General features: G+C 43.9%; 1 protein-coding gene across 2 annotated transcripts in view; it reads right to left on the reverse strand.

Moving 5' to 3' along the window:
- SHISA9 (shisa family member 9) overlaps positions 1-26,125 on the reverse strand; it is a 276,206-nt gene that overhangs the window by 246,738 nt on the left and 3,343 nt on the right. For both annotated transcript variants that reach the window (XM_059154951.1, XM_059154950.1), the window contains exon 2: positions 15,393-15,520. In XM_059154951.1, coding sequence (XP_059010934.1) covers positions 15,393-15,520 — 128 coding nt within the window. The remainder of the gene's footprint in view (positions 1-15,392; positions 15,521-26,125) is intronic.

A 26,125-nucleotide genomic window follows, 5' to 3' on the forward strand; every position in this document is an offset into this window, starting at 1 on the left:
TTTTTTTTTTTTTCTCCATTAACAAAGTGTTTAACTAGATAATGCAAGACAAAGGTCTATGGAATGAATGTGTAATCCAAAAGACATCGTCTATATAAAGGATATTAAACAAGAGACTATGTCCCATTTTCAATGGCAGATTTACGAGAATGCATATGCGTTCTTCTCGTTGGCCTTTGTTGCATCACCCACGTTTAAAAAACAAAAACAAACACAGGATATACTATTGAGATTCAGTCCTGGACAGGCATATCTATAGGACACTAAAAGGAATGTAATTCCATTATGTAGTTTTGTGGGAGTATGACTTAATACATGTAAATAGCTTAGGGAACCTAAAAGAACCCCGAAAGGTTATCATATGCCCCAAACTGCCCATTCACGTATTCATTCATTCATTCATTCATCCAACAAAAGTATGCTAATCACCTACTATACATTCAAACACTATCGGTTAAACACTATACACTTAAGGCCCTCCCAATCCATCAATCTGGCTTATATTCCCTCATTTTATATTGCATTTATCTTCCTTCATTTACAAAATCATAAGTCTTTTTTTTTTAGAGAGAGAGAGAAAGCATGTATATGTAAACAGTCGGGGGAGAGGGGAGAAGGGAGAGAGACAATCTTTTTTTTTTTTAAGATTTTATTTATTTATTTGACAGAGAGAGATCATAAGTAGGCAGAAAGGTAGGCAGAGAGAGGGGGAAGCAGGCTCCCCGCTGAGCAGAGAGCCCAATGCGGGGCTCAATCCCAGGACCCTGAGATCATGACCCGAGCCGAAGGCAGAGGCTTAACCCACTGAGCCACCCAGGCACCCCGGGAGAGAGAGAATCTTAAGCAGGTTCCATGCCTAGCACAGAGCCTGACATGGGGCCGAACATGGGGCTCAATCCCACATCCCTGAGATCATGACCTGAGCTGAAATCAAGAGTTGGATGCTTAACCAACCGAGTCACCCAGAAGCGCCCTAAGTCCTTGGTGGGGCTTGTATCCTATGTGTGGCAGAAATAGGAATAGGGAGCACACAAGCAGCAGGCAGAGCAGATCAGTCTCATCACTCAGACCCACTGAGCTGGAATACAGCTGCAATATCCCTGTCAGCACTCCACTGCAGGCAGCCGCTAGTGGTCATGAGGGATGGCACCCAGGAGGAGCCCTTCCACTCTGGGTGGAAGAAAGAGCCCAAGCTTTGCAGTCAGACCCCCATGTGTTTGAATCCATGTAGCAGAAGATTAGTCTGGACCAGTTTACTCTGTCAGATATGGATAATCCTACCCACCTTCTCATCGTTAAGAGAATTAAATGAGATAATACATTGGAAACAACCTGCCTCACAGTGGGTATCCAACAAATGCTCTCTGTGCTCTTCTTTTTACCACCAAGGAAGCCTCCTAGAGGGTTTCATATACAGTCATTGCCTAACAAAATGGACTGGCATGATCAGAAACCGCACTGAAGTAAGCAAAGTGGGACACAAAGAAGAAACACCAAGAAAATGTAACAAAGAACAACTTCTCCCCTCTCTCCCCTCTATCCACGACACAATCCATCCCATTTTCCCCCCATACTTTTACTAAAAAGCATCCTGGGAAGCAGGGGATGCTCAGAGAGTTAGTGATTGAAAATCCTAAGACTGAATCTTTTGTTCTTAAGTGCTTTTCTTAGCTTGACCTGATTTTGCTCCAAGAGGTGAGGATTATAAGATCTGGTGGCATATTTGGGGCATTTGGGGACTCAGAGTCAAAGGGTCGGTAAATACTTGATCTTAACCACGGATAAGCCAGGGCTTAGAGCTTGCCATTGGATGATTGCCCAATTACAGGATATGAAATTAATCTGTGTGTCTGTTGTGATTTTTTTTTCCCTTGTACCTATCACCTCCTCCCTCTGGATTGTTAAGGCTTCCCTTCAAATAAAATAATTCAATGTGGAACATAGCTTCTAGAGATAGAATGCTGTGCTCGGCAATATATTTAAATCAGTATTGTGATCCAAAGCAGGAGATTATTAAGGTGACTTCCCCCCACCAGAGTTAAGGGGGTATTTTTTATTATTATTTTCCATATCAACACACCATAGTCATTGCATAAATATTAAACATACCCAATTCCTTCCTTAATTTGCTTTCATGCTGATGAAATTGAGAGTCAGCATGGATAGGACATTAATGAAGCAATCTAAGAGCCAAAGAAGCTGAAAGAAATAGAGGGAAACGCTATTGAAAAAATCAATTGTGATTAAATTGGTGGACTGGTTTCTGAAAGCATTGTCTTTGTGTGACATTTCATAATTTCCAGGTAATGCCAGAATATCTGTTCATGATCTTTTAAATGTATGCAACTTCTCTAGCACATAATTTGGCAATTGCTCAACTCTGAAAACAGCACTGAAGTTTGAGTCCACAAGAAATCAAACCTCAATGGATCGACAAAGAAAAAGGAGCAGTGGCAATTACTTGAAAATATGCCCAGGATTGTAGTATTACAGCATTCACTTAACTAATTTTTATAGAGCACTTACCGTGTGCCAGGCACTGTGCTAGGCAGTGGGGATACAAGTTAGGGGCAAGACAGACAAGGTCCCCAGGATCACAAAGCTGACGTGTTGGTGGAGAAGACACAAAGAAAACATATGAACGAGATGACTTTAGGGAGTAAGCTATGATTAAAATAAAACGGGGACCTAATAGAGAGGAATGGTGGTAGGACTCTTTATATAGGGTAGGCTGCTTTCTATAGGGACGGTTTCCCCCAAAAGATAACAGTTTAGCCAAGACCCGAATGGTAGGAAGGAGCCTGCACTTGCAAAGGTCTGGGGATAAGTGTCACCAGCATATGGAAGAGCAAAAGCCAAGCTCCAAAGGTGGCATCGATCCTGGCATGTTCAAAGAAGAGAAAAGAACTTGCTGTGGTCAAGGTCAAGGGAGATAAAGAGTAGAAGGACAAGAGCTAAGGCAGGTTATATAGGCTCTTGTAGGCCTTTGAGGAGCTTGATTTTTTTTTTTAATTGAGGTGGAAATGAGCAATGGATAGCCCAATCGGGTAGCAGCAAGCAGGTAACGGGATTCATGATGTAATGAAGTTAAGGTGAAGACCTGGTTTGCACTCTACCCCCAAACTGCCCAATGCTCAAATGCAAGGTGGGGAAGCAAAAGTACTAGACTTGGAGTTTGGAGATTGGGGTTCTAGTCACTTAGCTTAGATCAGTCATAACTAGTTAAGTGGCAGGGCTTCATTAGTTTACCTGCCAAACATTTACCAATTGCCTACTGTATGTTTAGGTGTCAATGCTGGGACTTAATCCCAGACCTCAAAGAGTTCACAGTCTAGTAATATGAAATCAAGACAGAATTAGCTCATTTATGCATATATTTGGGTACTCCTGGCTAATAGGCTATAGTCCCAGGTGATTTTTTTTTAAGAATTTATTTATTTATTTATTTGCTTATTTATTTATTTATTTGACAGACAGAGAGCTATCACAAGTAGACAGAGAGAAAAAGAGAGGAGGGGAAAGCAGGCTCCCTGCTGAGCAGAGAGCCAGAGGCGGGGCTTAATCCCAGGACCCTGAGATCATGAACTGAGCCAAAGGCAGAAGCTTTAACCTAATGAGCCACCCAGGTGCCCCACCCCAGGATGATTTTTTTAAGATCTAAATGAGATATATGCATTGAAAGCTAATTTAGGAGAGGCGCCTGGGTGGCTCAGTGGGTTAAGCTTCTGCCTTCAGCTCAGGTCATGATCTCAGAGTCCTGGGATCAAGCCCCACATCAGGCTCTCTGCCCAGCAGGGAGCCTGCTTCCTCCTTGCTCTCTGCCTGCCTCTCTGCCTACTTGTGATCTCTCTCTCTGTCAAATAAATAAATAAAATCTTAAAAAAAAAAAAAAGAAAGAAAGAAAAGAAAACTAATTTAGGAAAGGCAGCTTATGCTTACAGACATCAGCGCTCTTTCCATTACAAGTGACAGAAATCCAACTCCAGCTGATTAAGTTTGAAAGAAATGGATTCTCTTATGTCACTAAAAATCTCACGTCAAGTGTGGCTAGATCCAGGAACTCAACCAGTACCATCAGAACTAAACTCACTCTCTCCACTCTTTCTGCATAATAGCTTTATTGAATGGGAAGTTTTCCACCATGTGGTGACAAGATGGCTTCCAGAAACTCCAGGAGTACATCCTCTGTTCCTTGCAACCCTATCAGTAAGTTATTTTCCCCCAAGCATAGCAACAAAATTGTGGACCTAGTTTTTACTGGGTCACCTGCCTGGTCTCGAACCCATCACTGTGGTCAAAACAACTGTGAAGAAAAAAAACAAAATTGGATTAAACACTATATATTATTCCAAAATTTAGACTACACTGTGGAAATAGAACACATTTGTTGGCTTATGACTGAGTCAAAAACTCACACTTGGAAGAGGAGTTGGCTGCACCAACACCTAGATGAGAAACGGTTCCCCAAAAGAAGTATCAAGGTGTCGTTGCCCAAAATTGAGGCAATTTTAGCCAAGTAAAATTTGTAGATGATGTTTCAGTTCTGCAGTTAAATTGAGGTGACCAGCTAACTAATCTCTGAATTTCTTTCTAGTGCCAAAATTCTATAAACTCATTCACTCATTTAGCACACTGAGTGCATAGTATACAGCAGATACTACCACAGGCACTGAAGATAGAACAATGAACAAGGTAGCTGAAATTTAAGTATGTAAATCATACATGGTACATACATGTTGAACTAAAATGAAATATTCTAGTTTACATAGAACAAATATTATATGACTTAAGATCATGTTTGAATCTATAAAGGAGTTATTAAAGGTAGAAACAAGATTCTCAGTACTGTATTATATGAACATTTTTATGACTATATGTATGTCATGTTCCTGTATGTAAAATAACAATAAATACATGTTTTAAGAAACATGCCAGAGTCAGAACCTCTAGGCTAATTAGGGAACAAAAATGTTCACAAGGAACAGTTTTCAAAAGCAAGTTTATGCAATGTTTTTGTTGGGTGTCATCAAGGAATTGTTTCATTGATGACCTTTGACTTTTAATATATGCACTAACATTTTCAAGTAATGCTTCTTTTTTTTTTTTAAAGATTTTATTTATTTATTTGACAGAGAGAGATCACAAGCAGGCAGAGAGTCAGGCAGAGAGAGAGGAGGAAGCAGGCTCCCTACTTTACAGGGAGCCTGATGCGGGCCTCGATCCCAGGACCCTGAGATCATGACCTGAGCCGAAGGCAGCGGCTTAACCCACTGAGCCACCCAGGCGCCCTCAAGTAATACTTCTGAAGAATGAGGCACTTCCCCATTCCTTATCACTACTCAGATACCACATGCTGCCCTTGCACAAGTTCCAATTCATGGGCTCTAAGCAAATCAATATTTTCTTTAAAATCTAGAGTGCCTGTGTGGCTCAGTCAGTTGGGCATCCAACTCTTGATTTTGTCTCAAAAGTCAGGATCTCAAGGTCATGCAATCAAGCCCCATGTCAGGTTCTGTACTCAGCATGGAGCCTTCTTGGGCTACTCTCTCTCCCTCTGTCCCTCCCCACATCCACTTGTGCTAAATAAATAAATAAAATCTCTTTTTTTTTTTTTTAATGTCAAGAGTATCTGAATATTTTAAAAGGTTTCATTTGGATTACAGCTAAGGCATCAAATTAGCCAAGTGCTGTACCAATAGCTAAAAGGTCTATTTCTTCCCTTCATAACTTTAAGTCCATTTCAGAGACCTACCAGGTAAACATGTATTTGTGATCAGTTGTTGTATCCTAAATATTCAATAAAATTTTTAAAACAATGTTTATCTGATAAGTTTCACTGTTGTATAACTTAGGAAAAAAAGCTCACACATTTTCCTGGTTCTCAGTTTTATTACTTGTAAAATCCAAAGATTGGATCTTGTAGAATCTCTGTGAAGTCACTCGTATAATCCCTGTGAAGTCACATATGTTTAAACCTACATACCTACACACACACACACAAACACACAAACACATAAACACACACACAAAACCAATCTCCATGTCCCTAGCACCAATCCCCACATTTATTCAATAAATGCTCAGTCAATGAGCGAACCATTTAAGGAATTATCAATGATTCCCCAAACTGTAAACCCTTGTTTTCACTTTCATCTGATTGGAGGGAAAAAGAGAGAAAATTAAGGACGGGGAGATGAGTTTTTCATAAAACTAACACTTCATTTGATTTAGGAACTGTATTTTGAGTATTTCTTCCCTACATGTCTGGTGTTAAAATGCCCATACCACTTATGAAATGATGGTGATAGTATTTTGTAGTTATTTTCACCATAATTTCCTTCCTTGGCAAAATTGGAAGTTAGTACCCTATGTTGATCCCCCCATTCTTCAATTTCTTTACAATTTTTAATCATCTTTGAAACCAAAAGTGGGGTGAACCAAAGGCAAGATAATTCCTGAAGTGTCCTCAAGCTCCAAAATTGTAGGAGATAAACTTTTCTTGCCATGTGGTTTGAACCACATAAACTCAAACAGGGAGTCATTCAGCACCATGGACAGATCTCCAAAGGGGAGCCCCTCTTGGGGAACAAAAGGCTGGATTTAAATGAGTAGAATGCAATGCAGGCAGTCTTCTTGTGAGCACACAACTCCAAGTCTAATACCTAAATTAATGAGTTTAAGTCTCCATTTAATGAAATATTCAGATTATGATTACACTTAGTTTCATTAACTGCATTCTCAGAATAATGTGATGGGGTTTCCTTTTCAACTTGTAATTAACTTTATTGAGAATTCTTATTGGGGTTTTTCAAGCAGCTTCCTAAAACCCTATTATAAATTACTTTAATATATGTATTATGGTATTAAACTATTTTGCTTCATTTCATATCAGCTGCTGTTGTTTTTTTGTTTTTTTTTTTTAAGATTTTATTTATCTATTTGACAGAGAGATCACAAGTAGGCAGAGAGGCAGGCAGAGAGAGAGAGGGGAAAGCAGGCTCCCTGACAAGAAGAGAGCCTGATGCAGGACTCAATCCCAAGACCCTGAGATCATGACCCAAGCCTTTGGCAGAGGCTTAACCCACTGAGCCACCCAGGCGCCCCTGTTATTTTTATTTTTTTTTTAAAGAAGAGAAAAATTTAGCACTAATCCTGAAGAACAGCAAGCTGACTGAACTGAAAAGAAGACCCTGAAAAGAATCTATACTCAACTACTGCCAGGTAATCCTGAAGTTTTGGTCTTCCCATGTCAGATAGGACATTTTTTTATTTTCCTGCGAAAAGCAGTGTGACCCTAGCCGAACAAAATCCCTTCCTTCCTTTATATAGTTTGTATAAAACTAACCAGACCTGCAAGAAAGACCTATATTCTATTTTTTAAAAAAGATTTATTTATTTATGTTGGAGAGAGAGAGAAAGAGCAGGGGAAGACGGTGAGGGAGAGAGGGAGAATCTTCAGGCAGACTCCCCACACTGAGCATGGAGCCTGTCTTGGGGCTCGATCCCAGGACCCTGAGATCACGACCTCAACCAAGAGCGAGAGTCAGCAATTCAACCGACTGAGCTGCGCAGGCACCCAGAAAGACCTATATTCTAATCCTGATAGATCTCAACCAAAGGTGAGGAAAATCAGCACATGGAATTTTTCTGCTTTCTTTCACGATGATTCTTGGAAAGCTGTTAGGGTGTATTTCTCGTTCAGAATGAAATATCAATTTCTCAAAAGAAATGTCCTAATCTCTTCCCTCTCCTTTGGCCTCGGGTGTTTCGAGGAGGTCTCCTGCATGCTCCCATAACATCCTGACCTTACTCCCATCATGCTTCTTTGCAATTACCTATTTATTCCACTGTACCACGAACCCCAGAAGGATAGTTCCCATCCTTGTAACTCCAATTCCTAGTACACTGCCTGGTTCATGGCAGGATTTTAGTAAATATCAGTTAAATGTTGACGGACTTGATGGAAATTTTAATGATGACGAATCAGACAAATTGGCTAAAATCGGAGTCCTCCAAAACGGAAATAGTGACTTTATCTCAACTGGTCCATTTTCAAAGATTAGTATAGTCTAATCCAGTGATTCTTAGCAGAAATCAATAAAGGAGAACAAGAGAGATTTAACTGGAGCCATCACCCGTGTAGGTCTTTGGGGAGGGCACAGGAAAGGTCAGGAATACAGTACAAAGCCTAAAGCCACAGAGAGGTGGTGGGTTCATGTTTGCACCCATGTATAGGATCTGAACTCCTTACTGAATATGTCTGTGGCCTTAGGCAGGTTTCTTAAACTCTCTGAGCCACAATCTTCTCATCTATAACATGTGGGTGCAATACCTGTTTCTGTTTTATTTTTTTACTCCTTTTATATCCACACTAAGTGTCAAAAGCATAGTAGGCATGTTGCATCATTTAATCCTAATGTATAAATAGAAATGCTGCCCCAAAGAAACTGAATAGTAGAAGCCTATTCCTTGGTATGGAAGGAAGAGAACTTGGCATCTTTTAAGTTAAACAGGATACTGTGATGGGTACCTAGGCTTTCTTTACAAATAGTCCTACAGCTGCTTTGAAGCACTCTAGAAAAACAATGCGAATCTAATTAGGCAATGCCCTGTGGTCAGCATTAGTAGCAATTTTTGAAAATAGTCCAGGAGGCAGCTTACAGAAAGTGGTAGGTTTGGTTTTTTGTTGTTGTTGTTTTTTCTTTTAAGAGTTCTGTTTCTCTGTTGCCTGCACACACACATACACTTACCCTCACACACACATACCCCCTCATGCATACACAATCTCATTTTCTGGGTGGAAACACAAGACATGTTTGAGACCATACAAATTCCTACAGGTCCGGTCTGCCACTGTAAATAAAATATTAAAATCAATACTCCCAACAGAACAAAAGCTCGTGTGGTTCAACAGGAATAGCAGAGAAACATAAGACAGGAACAAATGTCTAAGAATGGGACAGCTGCTCCGACGGAGCCATTTCCTTGGGAAGAAATTGACAGATTCCTCAGTTCTCATTTGCATCAAAACCATTAGTAGTAACAAACACACACATCCACACACACACACACATGCAGATTGTGTTATCAACTGACACACAGAGTGAAAACATTTTCACTTTGAAATATCAACTTCACACGGAATTCGTGCTGGTGTGTATCGCTGTCCCTTCTTCATAGACCATATTAGCACTAATGTTCACTCATTCCACAAATAGTAATGGTAGCGGCCAACATTTACATGTTACCAGCCATTACGTTAAGTTCATTATATGTGTTAATGCATTTCATCTTCCTAACGATCTTGTATTTTGCTCCTTTTATAGTCTGGGACACAGAGGTTCAAAGAATTAATTTAATTTTTCTAAGATTACATAGCTAATAGGTGACAGAGCAGATAGCCTGTTCAGTTACCCCTGAGACCGACCATGCCCATATGCCCCACTCCCTCATTGCACTATCACAAAGTCACACTGGACTTAGCAGGCACCATCCCCATGTCAGAGACTCATGTGCGACACAGAATATATCAAGAAAAACCCAGAACTCTTGGTCTAAAGCCACACAAAATGGACTCAAGCCATTACACTTGTTTTTGGCTACAAATGTGTTTAGCTAATCCACTTACAGAGCCAACTCCTAACTCTTATTAACTCTATTTTCTGACCCATGTGCTGAAGCCATAATCGTCACAGATCTTCAGACGGCGCTCTCTGAGCCTGCCTGACTGTGGAAAAGAAGGGTCCCGTTTCAGAAACAAGAGTGTTGGTAGCCAAGGCTGGGTTGAAAAGCGTTAAAGCCTCGCAGGAGTTGGAATGCCCTGGGTTCCTTCAAAATTCAAAATCCCAAGGGTCCTGCTAACAGATTCCACTGGGCTTCTTAAGGGGATTAGGCTTGGGGTTCATCTTTCCATGCATGTATTTGTTCTTTTAACAAACATCTACTGAGCCCGGTATCATCTCACTGGAGATACAGGGGTAAATGAAACAGACATGCTCCCCCCCAACAAAGCTTCAAACAGCAATTTCCACCCCGTTTCTCAGGCCTGGCCTTCTTGGAGAACCCACCCCACCATAGTCACGACAGGGACCAAGATAATCTCCATTGCATCCCAGTGACAGAACCAGAGTCAGACATTTGATCCAGGGGAAGCCAAGTCACTGGCTGGTGAGAAACTATTCATTTTCTCTCTCTAAATAATATGAATTAAAGACACAGTGATGATGTGCATTAAAGACAAAAGACCGTGATGCTTTATTACTCATTCCACCAATTGAAATCCCAAAGGTGGCTCTGATTCCTACCCTTCCTGAGCCTGGATATTCACCAGAAGATATCCCCATGGATATCCAACAAATTTCAGGCTATGTAGTCAGAGGGACCTGCGTATAAATCCTACTTCCCCCGTCTTTTAACTAGGGCACTGCGGACAAGTTCTTTCATTTTAAATTTTATTGTAGATATTTTCAAATACACACAAGGACAGAATGAACCCCTCTGTATCAGGTCACCCAACTACAATAATATTTTCCCTCTCCTGTTTCATCTGTCATCCCCCACAATGTTATATTTTCCTGGTGATTTTTAAAGTAAATCTCAGCTATCATGTGAGGTGAGTTCTTCCCTTTCCATAAAACCCTGTTTTCTCTGTCATAAAACAGGAATTGCAATACCCCTTCCGTGGGCTTTGTCATTCTTTGGACAAAAACATATGGGGCTGCTGCTGTGAGCCAGCCCGGTTCCCACAGCATGTGGGGCCGCTATGACAGTACAAAGTGTTTGTTCTCATGGAGTTTATGCTATAGGCATAAATAATGAGGAAGAAAATTCCAGAGGGAACAAAAGTTATGAAGAAAATAATGGGGAGATGGGGAACAGTAGGTGACTTGGGGGCCTCTCCAATGAGGCTTAGGGGGTAAGACATAAAAGCGTGGAGGCCCTGGGAGCCGGGACACTCAGGGTCTGCCTGGCCCTGTTTAAATTCCAGCTCCATCCCTGAGTAGCTGGACACACTATGCATAAGCCATTTAACCTCTCTGATTCTCAGTTTCCTCACCGTTATGAGGTCAAAACAACAGTACCAACCTAATAAGGTTTTCAAGATTCCATGCATTTGGGGTTTAGAATGCTATGTAAGTTCCTGTTAATATTTTGCTATCTTACATATGTTTGACTCTTACACACCTGCCCTGAATAGGAAAGTCCCCTGATTTTGAAAAGATGGTTGGGAATATCCGGGCCAGCGCCTCCAAAAGTCAAGTATGTGACATCCGGGTATCTTGGTAAATACAGACAAATGAATGGAAATTCATTTGGCCCTAGATAGGAGCTGTGCGGCATCTTTAGAAACTAAACGGCGAATCTGCCTTGCACCTAGTTCTTTGCACCTAGTTCTTTGTAAACCCACTTGGGAATGGTCCTGGGGCAGGAGGGCATGGGGTGAGGCCAGAAGGGGAGCCTGGTCTTTCTGGTGGATTCTATATCCTGAAATATCAAGTTAGCATTTCTCCCCAGTTCAGGGTGAGAGCTCTCCTGCTCGTTATGCTGTTAAATAAATGAGGGAGAGGGGGCATCCATCCAATTCCAAAGAAGGGCTGCATGTTTGCGTGGAATGGGAGGGTCCTCTGTCCCACAAGTCTATGTGAGAGCACAGTCAGTACATCAAACGGGTTCAGTTCCAACAGTGACCAGGTGAATAGTTTTATGTGGCTGTTTTTATAGACACTGGGAGACACTTTTTATACTATGGCAATAAAGGCTTTGTAATTGCTGCTGACTTATTTTTAGGGTTGTTTTCAGTCTTCACCACACCGTTAAACAATACTGCCAACCAAAATTCTACTATCGAGTCAGCTGGACTAAAGACAATGCAGTATCCTGGAGTGGCTCCTGGAACCGAAAAGGGACGTACGTGAAGAAACACCGCGAAATTCAAACATTATCCACACAGCACAGCTAAAGATAACATACTAATGTTGATTTCTTTGTTTTGACAGGTGTACACAGCAATGTAAGATGTTCACATTGGGTGAGGAATAAACAGAACTCTGGGTGTTATCTTTGCAACCTCTCTGTAAATATGAAATTATTCCAAAACTGAAATTGCCTTTAAAAAAAAAAAAAAGTGTTCTGTTGACACAAATGAGTTGAGAGACATTGATCCGGACTCTCTCCTTGTAGCCACGGCCCTCACTCCCATCGCCCATTCTTAAGACGAAAGGGAGCCTATATTTACCCCACACGCCCGGAAAGGATGGGGAATGTCACTGGCAGTCTTCGAGGCTGGGGTGGGGGAGATAGCAGCACGTTCATAGCTCTTGAGGACAAAATGTGCCTTCAAAAGCAAACTATAATTATACAGAAGCTGAAGAGCGTTTGCGAAAAAATCACTCTCTCATCTGAATCTACATCCTGTTCATCAAAGAGGTCGAGGCCCTTTTGATTATCAGACTAAATATTTTTAGGCGATATCACTGAATGCCTGGAAAGAACATGAACGGCATCAGCTGAAGAAAAATCCGTCTTCAGATAAAAAGGCAAGTCTTGCCTATCACAGGAAAAATCAACCCTAGGAAATTGATAAAGGAAAATTGGCAACATTGCCCCCCATGGAAGCTTTCTGCCCTCTTCCACGTGCCTCTACCTTAGTCCTTCTCTACTCCCTTCCTTCTAATTATCCACTGACTTTTCTTTCTCTTAGCACTGGACCAAAGCACAATGGGAACACCAGAAAGGGGTCTAGCATTAGCATTAGGATGAAGAAAGAGAAATCGATGGAAAAGACGATTCTCTAAAAACCGTCAAGTGGGTCACTGAATAAAGGCAAAAGTGACATTCAAGTTTGGACTGTCGAATTCCCGGTCAAATATGGTCACTTGAATGTTTAGTGAAGCACGCCCCAACAATGGCATGATGGCACCTTTTGGGTATATCACAAATTTTTTGTCATTGTAAGTCTTCATCGTTCCCACAATGTCCGGAAAAGGTTTTTATATTCAATAGATGCATTCTAATTCTGGCACCAAGAACTCTCAGTTGGACTGAATTAATTCTCTTCTAGTTCTCTGTGGGTCAAAATGGGCGGTGGCAGCTGCATGGTTTCTTGAACCCCTGATAACTGATAAACACCAGTCATCGAGGCCTATCCTCTCAGTGAACTCCCCAAATCACTCCTTCTCCTGAACATGTAAATTTTCTCTGTGTCTATAATATATAAATAGCTCCTGTGAATCAATAAAAAGACAAAATCATTTCAAGGAAGCCTATCATTACTACCAAGCACTGCATTATTCACAAAAAGTGAACTGACTGATATAAATCTGTGGAAGGGCTATATGCTTCTTATTTTCCAGATGTGCCCAAGAATTCTAAGAAATAAGGACTGGATCAACCCAGCAGCAATATATGAAATTAACATCTTGCTAATGCAAGAGTGCAATGCTGGCATACACCTGGAACTCTCTCCTGTAGTCTCCCACGAATGCTCTGGTATAGATCTACCCAGTAGAATATTACAAGACACATTTCTTCTAATGAGTGTAAATATCAATGATGACTGAGAGACACAGAGTAAAAGCAAGAATCGTAAACAAATCCAGTTAGTCTGTCACAAGAGACTTGTGAGTTACTCAGTGACTGGGACACCCATCTCTGAGCAGTAATTTGCTTTCAGCACAACTTCAGACAAAGGTCCCTTATTGAAACAAGATTCGTTAATGTCCCTTGCCCTTTTGCCTGATGCCATGATGAAACGTGGGTGACTTCAATGAGTCTTTTATTGCAATTGAGTGCTGGTTCAAAAATCATCGTAAAGATCGAAACGTCACATGAGAAATGTGTTCACAGTCACCGGGAGCAGCCAGGAACTCAACACCATTTCAACTTTGTCTCCTCCATGACGGAATGTGCTCACCTGCCATGGCTGGAACCAACATACATCTAGCTTCAACTGATTTCCCAGGGACACCTTTTAGAGAATGTCCTCATTTCCATCAAAGCCAGACTTGGGCTTCGCAACTGCCGTGTCACAGTTGGTGCAATTAACTGTAACTTTCAGGGCTGTGAGATTCGGTCATAAAACTTCCAACTGCTGATGCATTTTGCTCCAAAATGTGGCTATTTCTCCTGCCATTCTACGACCCGGTTCATAAATACATAATGTCGAATTATTTAATACAATGACACCTCAGACATTCTACTCAGTGGCCCATTGGCAAACTGTGTAAACATTGACTTTTCAAATATACTGCAACATTTCCCCGAGGCTTTGAAAAATTATCACCAGGCAGAATCAGAGACTCCGCATCACTTTTATCGAATACCAGAGATTCATTCCTCTACCCATCGAGCATAAAAATTCATAGCCAAATAGTCCAAAACGATGATTCAGCAAATAAAACCCCAATGCAACTCTGGTAGTGGAGTTTCAGCCAAAGCAACCGAGACTCTAACATGCATGATGTGTTTAAGAATCTCCAGCCACAACTCAATGGGTGTTTTACATTGTCTGGCTTTTGTTACTTTAAACGAAGCCCTCCAGGTTACTTTAACGTGGGAGTTACTTGAAAACATAATTGCTAGGAATAAACACGGGAGTACACTATTGTCAAAAACTAAACAATCTTGCCCCCCCCATTAGTCAGTACATCAGTTCCATAACATCGTTTGGAACGATGACTTTTGAAAGGAAAGAAAAATTGAGGGAGCATACAGAGACTCCCAAGAATTCCTACTGAAACATAATAGAAAATGTAGCATTTTTTCCCCCAGCAGAAAAATGGAAGGGAATTTGCTACAGTTGAATCACACGTACCCATCCCAAACAACTTAACAGCAACTAAACGCCCCACACACAAACACGGTGCATACACACACAGGGTAGTTAGTGATGTATTTCTGCCAAACTCTCTTTTGAGGAAAAGGAGATCAAATTCTACTGAACTACTATCAGATCAGTGAAAATAGTATGAAACGCGAAGGTCACCTCAAGAAATAGACAAATAAGCAAATGGGCCCTCTCTCACCGATATCCCCCATCAAGAGGGACCACTAAAATGGCTAACAGATTACCTATCTCGGATGAACCAACCAAGTCACCCATCGGTTAACAAGGTACCCAACCATGATGAACCAACCAAGAGAGCCATTCGTTAACAGGAGAACCAACGGTAAGAAACTAACCAAGGGGTTCGCTCTTTAACAGAGAAACAAACCAAGTGAAATCTGACAATACCAAACAGGGCTTCATCCCGGGCAGATGAAATCAAACTTCTAGCTAGTCAGCAAACAGAAAAGCTCTGCGTGAACCCAAACACAGACCACGAAATCTAGACACACGACCCCTGCATGGGTCACCAAGCGGGGCTGGGAACGGACCGCACGACTGTACTTACGAAGATTATTTATGGGGGTTCTGGTATCCATGTTTTCATAATGCTGGACATGAACCACAATGTTGAGGTCCCTCTCCATGTGGTCAGGGTTGCAGTGGCCCTGGGGCCTCATGACATCTGCAAGGGCCCTGAAAGAAGAAAGAATTTAAATCTGTTCATTCCAAACACAATGATTGGCACCTGCTGTGCTCGGGGCACTGGACTTAGGAAGATGAGGCCCGACTCCACGGAGCTACCATTCTAGTTAGGGGAGGGAGGGAGGAAAAGACGTGAGGAAGGAAAAAAGATCGCTGCAATTAGAGGTTACATAAGGATTTTGTGCCCAACAGTCCACACGCTCCTCACAACATTTATGAAAGCAGCATCAACCACCTCAAAGAGTTAAGAAGATCCAATGAAGAATCTATGTAATATGTCTGTGCCCCATAAACATAGTCCCCCCCGCCATAGCTCATGCTAGATCCCACACATCATGTACAATGATGGCCCACTATTAGCAACAAATATTCCTGGAGTACTTACCATAAGCTGACCCCCATCCTAATCGTGTTATGTGCCTTAATTCAACTAAGGATCATATGAACACCTTCTGAGGTTTTTGACTCCTTCTCTGCAGATGAGCAAAGAAAGGCTCAGAGAGGTGAATTAACCTGCTAAAGGTCACACAGCCAGTTGTCCAGGACTGAACCAGAGCCAAGGCACAGCTCTGTACACTGCGTGCAATGGGTTTCCAGCAGCTAGGGGAGGATTCAGTGTGACCGAGCCCCCCGCCCCCCACCGCGTTGGTGCCCCTCTCTATCAGGAGCTGGGATGGAGGGAAAAGCATACAACCTGAGTCACCAGCTGTGACCAGTTATCATCCTGTTTAATCTCCTGGATGCTCATCCAAGGGCTGATATATTTTACTACTTCCCAACAAGTAAGACAACAAGGTGAGAGGTGTTAAGGGGCCATGTGGGGCTCCCAGGGCTACTCTAACAACATACCACACACTAGGTGGCTTCGAACCACAGAAATTATGGTCTTGTGCTTCTGGGGCCAGAAATCCAAAATCAAGATGTTGGCAGGGCCACGCCCCTTGGGAAACCTGTAGGGGACTCCTCCCTTTGATTCCTCCTGGCTTCTGCCGGTTGCCAGAATTCTCCATCTTCCCCTGGTGTGTGTCCCATGTTCTCTTTCAAGGACACCAGTCATACTGGGCTAGCGGCCCACCCTGCTCCCGGGTACCCTCGTCTTAAATCACGACATCCGCAACAATCCTGTGTCTAAATCATGTCTCGTTCCCAGGACCACAAGATCAGGACCTTATAAAAGACTTTTTTCAAGGGCTGGTGGGGGAGGGAGGGGGCTGGCACCCAATTCAGCCAGAACAGTGACCTTCACAATTAGATGTAAACTTAGCCAAGCCGCTCAGTGTTCGCACACGGAACAGAACAGAGACAGCTGTCAACGGACATCTCTCCTAAGGTCAGACCTCACCAACACACTGACTTCTCTTCACCTGCTCTCCATCGTGTCTTTATTTAGATGTGATTACCCTTGAAGGGTACAGACTGTTGCAGGTATAAAATTGCACAGGTGTGAATAAAGACTTGAGCATTGTTTTTGCCATAAACCTCATGTTGCTTTCTCTTTGCACAACATGGGGGCTAGCCATATCGAGAAATGTATACTTCCTTCATGCCGTGGTTTCAGGGTCGGGTGGCAGAGAATCAGCCCTGCTTATCCACTTCCCTGGTTAGGGGCACCTCGATGGTCAGCTTCACCCCTGCCTCCATACACAGTACTCATCCAGGCCTCCTCTCGGGGGTCCACCCCCACAAGCCACAGTGCCATGTTTTCCAACCCATCCCGATGCTCTTCATGTACCAGAACACTCCAAGTCCACATCAGGGGAGACAGAGAAGCAAGGTGAGCTCTTTGAGTGAGGCCCACGCATAACCACCTCTGAATTCGACAGGCCCAGGTTGCCTGCTGAAATTTACCTCCCTAGAGCCCTCTCAGATAGGTCCACCAACCAGGATCCACATACTCGCTGGGCAGGTTTTAAAATGCAAATTTCCAGATCCACCCAGACCCACTAACTTGGAAACTCCAGAGGCAGGCAGGGCCCAGCCACCTGCGTTTTCTGCTGCACGTTCAAGTCTGAGACTCTGTTAGGGTAGCAGAGGCCCCGAGCATGGCGGAGTGGTCGCTCACAGGGTGACGAGACGATGGCAAGATTCCCACATGAATTAGAGGGAAAGATTGAGTCCTCCAAGAGACAAGAGAAGAGCAACTGTGCATTCATTCATTCCTTCACAGAACTGACATGTCCTGCCCACTCTGTGCCAGGCACTGTTCAAGGCTCTGGGCATACAGCAATATGCAAGGTGGAGAAGACCACTGCCAGCCTGGAGCTTATATTCTAGGGGACAGGATAGGAGTATGAATGTTAAATAAATCAACGAGAACTGCGAAAATTTAAAAAACAAAACAAAACAAAAACCAGAACTGTAACAGGATCAAGAGACACCCATACATAGCAGCATTATTCCCAACAGGCCAAGAGTGGAAACCAACCCAAGTAATGAATGGAGGGACAAACAAAACAGGAGATATGGGATAGAGCATGATTCAGCCATGAAAAGCAATGAAGTACTACGCCTGGTACAACGTGAATGGAACCTAGAAACCTGATCCTCTGCAAAGAAGCCAGACCCAGAAAGCCACAGAGCAGATGATTCTATTATATGAAATGTTCAGAATAGGCAAATCCATAGAGATAGAAAGTAGATGAGTGGTGGGGGCAGGGTCTGGAGAGAGGGAGGAGCAGGGCTGCTGCATTCATGTATACAGACTTTTGATAATGAATAGGTTCTGGGATCCCAGAGTGGTGTTGGTTGTTCAACTTTGTGACTATGCAAAAAAAAAAAAAAAAAAAAAAAAAAAAATCACTGAACTGTACACTTTTTTAAAATTCTAAATAAAGAGAGAAGGAGAGATAAGGTGGTCAGGAAAAGCTTTCCTGAGGAGGAGACATTTGAGTTGAGTCTTGAATGGTGAGGAATTGGTCCCATAAAGATGGAAAGAACCTTCCTGGCAGCAGGAACAGCAAGTGCAAAGGCCCTGAGGCAGGAAAGAGAATATTTGAGGTACCAGAAAGAAAGCCAATGAAGCTGGAAGATGGCCAATAAAGGGGCAAAAGGAGGCGCATTCAAGGTGAGGCTTCTCCTATCCATTCGATGGAGCAAAAAGCTGCTCAAGTTAACCCAGCTCATCAGAGCAGGGACCACGATATAAACCTGAGTATCCCTGACATTGGAGTTCAGCCTCCTTCCCTGCTCTGTGCTGTAAGCAACATCTAAACCTCAACAGGGCTACAGGAAAGGAATGTCTGAGGCAAAGGGTACATACCCTCTAACCCTCTAAACCTAATTTGCCTTTTTCCCTTCTAAACAGGTTCTTTATCATGAGCTTCAAGGGATCTCGGAGCCCCTCTGGAACTGAATGTAAATTTTGTGCATTTCTCTTGAACAGGAAGCCATAGCTTTCTCCCAGATTCTCTAAGGAGTTTCCCCACGCAAGAATTTCAAAATTTCAGTCTTTCAAGAAGTTAGCAAAGTAAGTCATTGGGACAATCGACCACAAACTTGGTCGGCACTGCTTTCTACAGATCCCTTGGGCTTCTCCTGAGTCTGGAAATTCTCGAAAATCCAGCCCAGAAGCCAAGGTTGCTTTTCTCTCAAGGTAGCCCCTCGCAGAGTGTGCAATGGAAATGAGGGTTCCTAAAAGGCCTCCATATCCTGGAAAAGCAGTCTGCAAGGTATGGGCAGCTCATTTCAGGGACCACGTAAAATGATTCAGCATCAGGAAAGGAAATCCAAGAACTTCTGTGTGTGGTCTTTAGGGGTTCAAGTAAGAAATCAATGTCATGTGTGTAAGGATGCTGGAGCCCTCCCTTGAACTGCCCACATCAGACAGTGAGAATCGGAAACCTCAGGCCCAGGAGGGCGACTGGCAGCGGCACCATCATTAGGGTTCATCTGCTACATCCAGCTCTGAGCACCGCGAAAGGGACTATGCAGCTAAATTATTTATCTACTTGCAAGTAGGCTAACCATCACCAAGCAAGCATGTGGCTTAAAAATGTCCCCCAAAATCCACAGCCTGAAGATCACATTAACAGAGCAAACCCAAGAATACAACAGAGTTGACTCTCCCCCCGCTCTGGCACAGCTAGCTCGTTGCAAGGTTAAACATGATGACTGTCTATTCAGATCAAAGCAAAGACAGCCCAGAACAATCCAAAGTCTCATGAGAAGGATTCAAAATATGAATTGTTTATTAATGGTCAACCTTTGAGAAACCAACTGATGATTGCCTGACATCATCACACTTTACAACTAATTTTGAAATCGGATTTATTACACCTTCAGCTCCATTTGAAATTTCTGTTTTCATATATGCTTTATAATGCACCTAAGAACTGTTGGCAGGTAGGAGCACAAACTTACTAGTAAAACAAATGGGCATGTATTAGGGGATATACTCAAAAACACGTTAAAACTCACATCCAGGGGGCGCCTGGGTGGCTCAGTGGGTTAAGCCACTGCCTTCGGCTCAGGTCATGATCTCAGGGTCCTGGGATCGAGTCCCGCATCGGGCTCTCTGCTCAGCAGGGAGCCTGCTTCCCTCTCTCTCTGCCTGCCTCTCCATCTACTTGTGATTTCTCTCTGTCAAATAAATAAATAAAATCTTTAAAAAAAAAAAAAAAAACTCACATCCAAAAACATTAATAAGACAAGGGAAAGAACCAACTATGTGCTGTAAGCCAAACAAATTCCCCAGGATCTGTCATCTATTTGTGGCAATAGTTTGGGTGTTTCTCAAGCAAAGTGCATTCATGTTACCTAGGGCTCTTATTAAAATGTAGACTGGTGGGCGGGGCTGGGGGGAGCACCTGGGTGGCTCAGTCAGTTAAGCGTCTGCCTGCAGCTTGGGTCATGATCCCGCCGTCTTGCAAGTCTGAGGCAGGGCTTGAGATCTTTCTGCTCAAGCACCCAGGTAATGAAAATGCTGCTGTTTCACCGGTCACACTCTGAGTAGCAAGATCCTAAAAGTACTATGACGGCCAACTTTAAGTGTCACCTTGACGGAGCCAAAAGATGCCCAAATATTTGGTCAAAAATCATTCTGGGTGTGTCTAAGAATGTGCTTTTGGATGAGATGAACATTTACATCAAGAGACTGGGTAAAGCAGATCATCCACCAGCATGTGGGTGGGCCTTGTCTAATCAGTTGAAGGCCTGGATAAGGCAGAAGGCTGACCCTCCCCTTTGTAAAAGGAGATTTTCCTGCTGGAGATCCTTCAAACTGGGATGTCAGTCCTGCAGATTTCAGATTTCTAAGGCCAAGTGCACATAATGTATCTCTTCCTTGATATCTCTTCACCCAGTTCAGAACAAGTACATCAAAACATTACCATTTTTGAAGTCAGACGATTCCCTGTTGTCCCATAGCTCTCAAAACAGGGCTGGGTATGCCACAGGTACTCAGTAAATACCTACTACATGAATATGTGAAAGAGTGAACGAATAAAGAGATCCTTTCTTATGGAAACCAGGAGGTCAGAAAGCAGAACTCTGTCCATGTCAGCTACCGTCCTGGGTGCTGAGGATACAACAGCAGAAGAGACTCTGGTGTCCCCACAGTCCTTCCTGTGGATAGTAATGCAAGGAGACAGATAATAAACTAGCAAACCAGTAAATGAGTAAGTTAATTTTAGGCTATAATGTGAAATGAAGCCAGTAATACCCAGCGATGGGTTGGAGGGGCAGGGGCGGTGGAAACTGAGCCTGGGTGGCCAGGGACGGTTTCTCAGAGAAGGTGGCACTTGAGCTAAGACCTGAAGAGGAAGAGCCAGCATGTGAGGTCTGACAGAGGAGAATTTCAGCCACGCCAACACAACAGCTCCAAGGTAGCCTTGAGCTTGGTATATTTGAGGAACAAAAGAGAAGGCTGCGTCCCTTTACTTTCCAATTACAGTGAGTAAATAAAAGCCCCCAGCATTTCCAAGCAGAGCCTAGAGTCCGAGCATCTTGCTTCAAAGCTTCCAGGAGTCCCAAGGTCTGAACCGTGTTCTGACATTTAAACACTTGAATAGGATTCCGCAGCATTTCCTCTCGTATCAGAAGCAGCTTTTATTTATCAAGAATACAAGGATAATGAGTGGGAGGTAACTTTCTGACGGGTGGTGGCACGGGTGTAGATGAAGTTCCTCCGACTTCACTTCGGCTCCAAATATGTGCATTTTACAGTTTACGGTATACCCCACTGAAGATCATTCTAAAATGCAAGGCCTCGGGCACCTGGGTAGCCAACTCTTGATGTTATATGATCTATGATCTCAGGGTCATGAGATCGAGCCCCCCACATCAGGCTCCATGCGGGGCATGGTGTCTGCTTAAAAGTCTCTCTCTCTCTCTCTCTCTGCCCCTCTCCCTGCATGCTCTCTATCTCTAAAATAAATAAATAAATAAATATAATAAAATGCAGGACTCAGTGCCCAAAAAGAAGCAAATGTACCCTATAAGGAAAAAAAGAGTTGAAAGAGACTTTTCCATGGTCGACAGGTTACCCATGCAAGGGCTTCTCTAACCTGGGGAGCCAGTCGAAGCCATAGGAAAACCACAGATGGGCAAAGAGGGGGAAGCTGGAGGGAGAGAGAAAAGGCAAGAGAAGGAAGAACATTTATCACTTGATGCCATTTCTTCGCAAGGGACTCCAGCTCTTCTGAAGCGTGTTTGAAACACACACAAGACACTGGGCTGCGTAATGTGCCCCTTGGATTTCTGATTCTGTTTGAAGGCGGGCAAAATAATGACATGTGTTCCCTACTAGCTTCAAGGGTATAGAGCTTCAAACATGCGTCCTGGCCCCAAGGTCATTTCTCATCAATGCGTTCTCCAAGAGGGCTGGCCCTGCCAGGGGCAGATGCAGAGAACATTCCAGGGCTTGATCTTATGGTGGCTCCGTGAACAAGCCCCACTGCATGTGTTGCTATTTGCACAGCTTCAAGCATTTCTTTGTGATCTGAGACGGCAGGCGTCCTGCATGTGTCCGCTCAAAGGCAGTGCAGCCTAGTGGTCAGGGACCTGTGCTCTGGCCTCGTGCTATCTGGGTTTGAAGTCTGACTCCTCCACTCCTCCGGGGAAAGCCATCTGTGCCTCTTAGAAGGCAGACATCTGTGCCTCAACTGGGGAAGGAAATTTCATGAGAAGGGACACACAAGCTCACTACCGAGGGTTCTGCAACATCACCTAGGCCAACACTTTGCAAGGCATTTAATGTGGTCATCCATGGGTCTTCTCTCTTATTCTGAACTCCTGCTAAGCCTAGAGGACTTGGGACACCTGACGCATGTCACACAGCTAAAAAGAAATAGCAGAGCAAGGGCTAGGTGCTGAGTTCCAGACTATAGCATTTACTTCTTCAGCAGAAATGGGATAGAAAATTCTAGCAGGAGGAGTTAGAGTCCCTGAGCAGTGACCATAGGAGGTACTGGGCTAAGAGCTTCCTAAGCCTGGTCTCAGCAAAACCTCGCAGAAGCCTATGACATAGGGATCATCATGATCTCATCTTACAGACAAGAATCTAAAACTCAGAGAGGTGAAGGGGCACCTGGGTGGCTCAGTGGGTTAAAGCCTCTGCTTTCGGCTCGGGTCATGGTCCCAGGGTCCTGGGATCGAGCTGAGAGCATCGGGCTCTCTGCTCAGCAGGGAAGCCTGCGTCCCCCTCTCTCTCTCTGCCTGCCTCTCTGCCTACTTGTGATCTCTGTCAAATAAATAAATAAATAAAATCTTTAAAAAAAAACAAACTCAGAGAGGTGAAGTCACTTTCCCAAGGTCACATAGCTACTCAGTGGCCAAGCTGGACTGAATCTCAGGCCATCTGACTTGAGCTGCTAAGGCTGGCCTGACAGCTTCTCCATGGACTGGGGCGGGGAGGGGGGGGTGGAGACCCAGGCGAACCTGCATGCAAGGTTCCTAAAGAGGGAAGTACCCGCTCAGCGGCCACCAATGGTTTCCATCAGAAAAATTCAGGTCCAGTGTTGTCAGACCTGCCAGTTTCTCCAGAGAAATCAGAAATCTGGATGTCGGTGTGATAACGCCAAGCTTTAAAGGTTGGCAATTGGTTTTAAGTTGGTTTTATTTTTTTTTTAAGATTTTATTTATTTGACAGACAGAGATCACAAGTAGGCAGACAGGCAAGCAGAGAGAGGAGGAAGCAGGCTCCCTGCTGAGCAGAGAGCCTGATTGTGGGACTCGATCCAGGACCCTGAGATCATGACCTGAGCTGAAAGCAGAGGCTTTAACCCACTGAGCCACCCAGAAGCCCCTTGAGATGGTTTTAAAACACAATATATAATATATACTAAAGAAATTTCATAGCCAGATGAGTGAACCTTGACTGGATCCTCGTTTGAAAGCCCAAGCTCTGCAAGACATTTTTTGGCATGACTAGGAACATTGTAATCTGATCGGCTATCTGATCATACATACGGTGGAAACTCCGTCCTTTCTCTTGGGTGTGCTACTGGAATTTTGGTGCGTGGGAGAATGTCCCTGTTCTTAGGGGATCCATGCTAAATTATTCAGGGATGAAATGTCATGTCTGCAACTGATTTTTGAAAGCTGCAGCCCAAAAAACAAAGGAAAAAGAGAGAGAGGACAAGAGGAAGGAAAGAAGAAAGAAAATAAAAATATGGGGCGCCTGGGTGGCTCAGTGGTTAAACCGCTGCCTTCGGCTAGGGTCATGATCTCAGGGTCCTGGGATCGAGTCCCGCATCGGGCTCTCTGCTCAGCAGGGAGCCTGCTTCCTCCTCTCTCTCTCTGCCTGCCGCTCTGCCTACTTGTGATTTCTCTCTGTCAAATAAATAAATAAAATCTTTTAAAAAAAGAAAAGAAAAATATGGAGAGTACTATAAAGCGAATATGACAAAATACGAATGATTGTCCCGTCTAGATTAGTAGTTCCTGACTGGGGAGTGATTCTACCCCTTGATGACATGTGGCTACGGCTAAGGATATGTGTGTGTGTGTGTGTGTGTGTGTTTTACTGTCACAGCTGGGTTGTGGGGTGTGTACTACTGGCACCTAGTGGGTAGATCCCAAGGAGGCTGGCAAACAGCCTTCATTGCCTAGGACAGCCCCCCAACACCGAGCGTGAGCCGGCCCCAAATGCTGGTGGTGCTGGGGGTAAGAAACCTCACAGGTTATTCTGGAGTTCTTTCTTATTATTCTTTCAAGTTTATTTTTGGTTTTCGGTTTGTTTGTTTGTTTTTGTATGTTTAAAATGTTTCACAGTAAAAAAAAAAAAAAGTAAGAAAGAAACTTAAAAATAAGAATAGTATAGTAGAAATAAAGTGCGGATCCAACAAAACTTGTCTGTGGGGTTTGGTAACCATAGCTGGCCAGCTTTTGCAGTCCCTGCTTCCAATACATAGTGGCTGGATGTCACGCTGCTGTCGCTGGTGAATGAGGGTCTGTGGAGTTCTTATATCAGCGTGAGCAAGACCCCCACAGCTCCTGGAATTACTGACTTTCTCCTGCTTTCAGGCCCATTCAGCCCAGAAGGAGGCAGGTCACAGGCCCAGGACTCTGAGCCTGAAAACTGACATCACCGGGGCCTCTTCTGGGATCACACAAGTGCAAGGGGTCACGAGAACAGCTGGTGACATGGGGACAGCCAGGGGCTGTACGTCTTTGAAGGGTTAGGCAAAAAGAGAAAAAACCCCTCCTCCCACTAACCCTCAGGGCCCAAGACAAAATAAATTAAGGGGCTGCAGAAAAAACATTGGATTCACCTGGAAGCCACCTTAGATCCTCTCTGAGGCCAAGTTCAGGGGTGCTCGCCCCACCCAATTCACCCCTCAGCCACTATAGGCAACAGCTAATGAGCTCCAGCTGGGGCCCGGACTCCAAAGGATTCAAGGCATCCACTGGGTAAGACGCATCTGGAGGGTCCTGGGGTGGGGGGGGCAGCCACTGCACCACAACTACACAGAGAGCCCTATACATGCAGACAACACACAACAGAACGTAAATCAGAGAGTCAGAGTGATTAATTCCTCCCTCCCCAACTGTGTGCGATAGTTCCAAACTCGGAGAACAGTGTTTGTGAAGGCGGAGGGCACTTTTTACCAGCCATTCAGGGAGCCTGTTCAATGCGGATCTCTAGGACTCATCCCAGAGGTACACGGATCTGCAATCCCTCCTGGACAGAACAGGAGAATATGCATTTTGCATTTTTAGGAAGCGCCCCGCCTCCCCCGCCCCGAATGCTCAGGGAAACTGAAAACAGCCAAAACCAGGGTGCTCGGGATTGCAGTTTCCCCGTGTGACCTTGGGCCAGCCACCCAAACTGGATATCCTCACCTATAAATGTGAATTAACAGCACCCTGTCTCACAGCTGTGAGCACTGAGATTTACACACACGCACTCACGCACGCACGTGCATTCACACGTACACATGTGCGTGCACGTGCACACACCCTAGTACGGTGCCTGGCAAACGTTAGTTCCTTTTCCTTACTAGTGATGGGCCTCGCGCTGGAAAGCCTAGAGAGCTTCACAGAAGTACACAGGCTTCACGCAGCCCGGAAGATTCTGATCTAAATTGTCGAGGGTGGGGCCCCTAGCAACAGGATTTTTTTTAAAAGCATTCCAGGTGGATCCGAAGCCAGGGTTGA

Source organism: Mustela lutreola, chromosome 17, assembly GCF_030435805.1.
Source record: "Mustela lutreola isolate mMusLut2 chromosome 17, mMusLut2.pri, whole genome shotgun sequence".
Classification (NCBI taxonomy): domain Eukaryota; kingdom Metazoa; phylum Chordata; class Mammalia; order Carnivora; family Mustelidae; genus Mustela; species Mustela lutreola.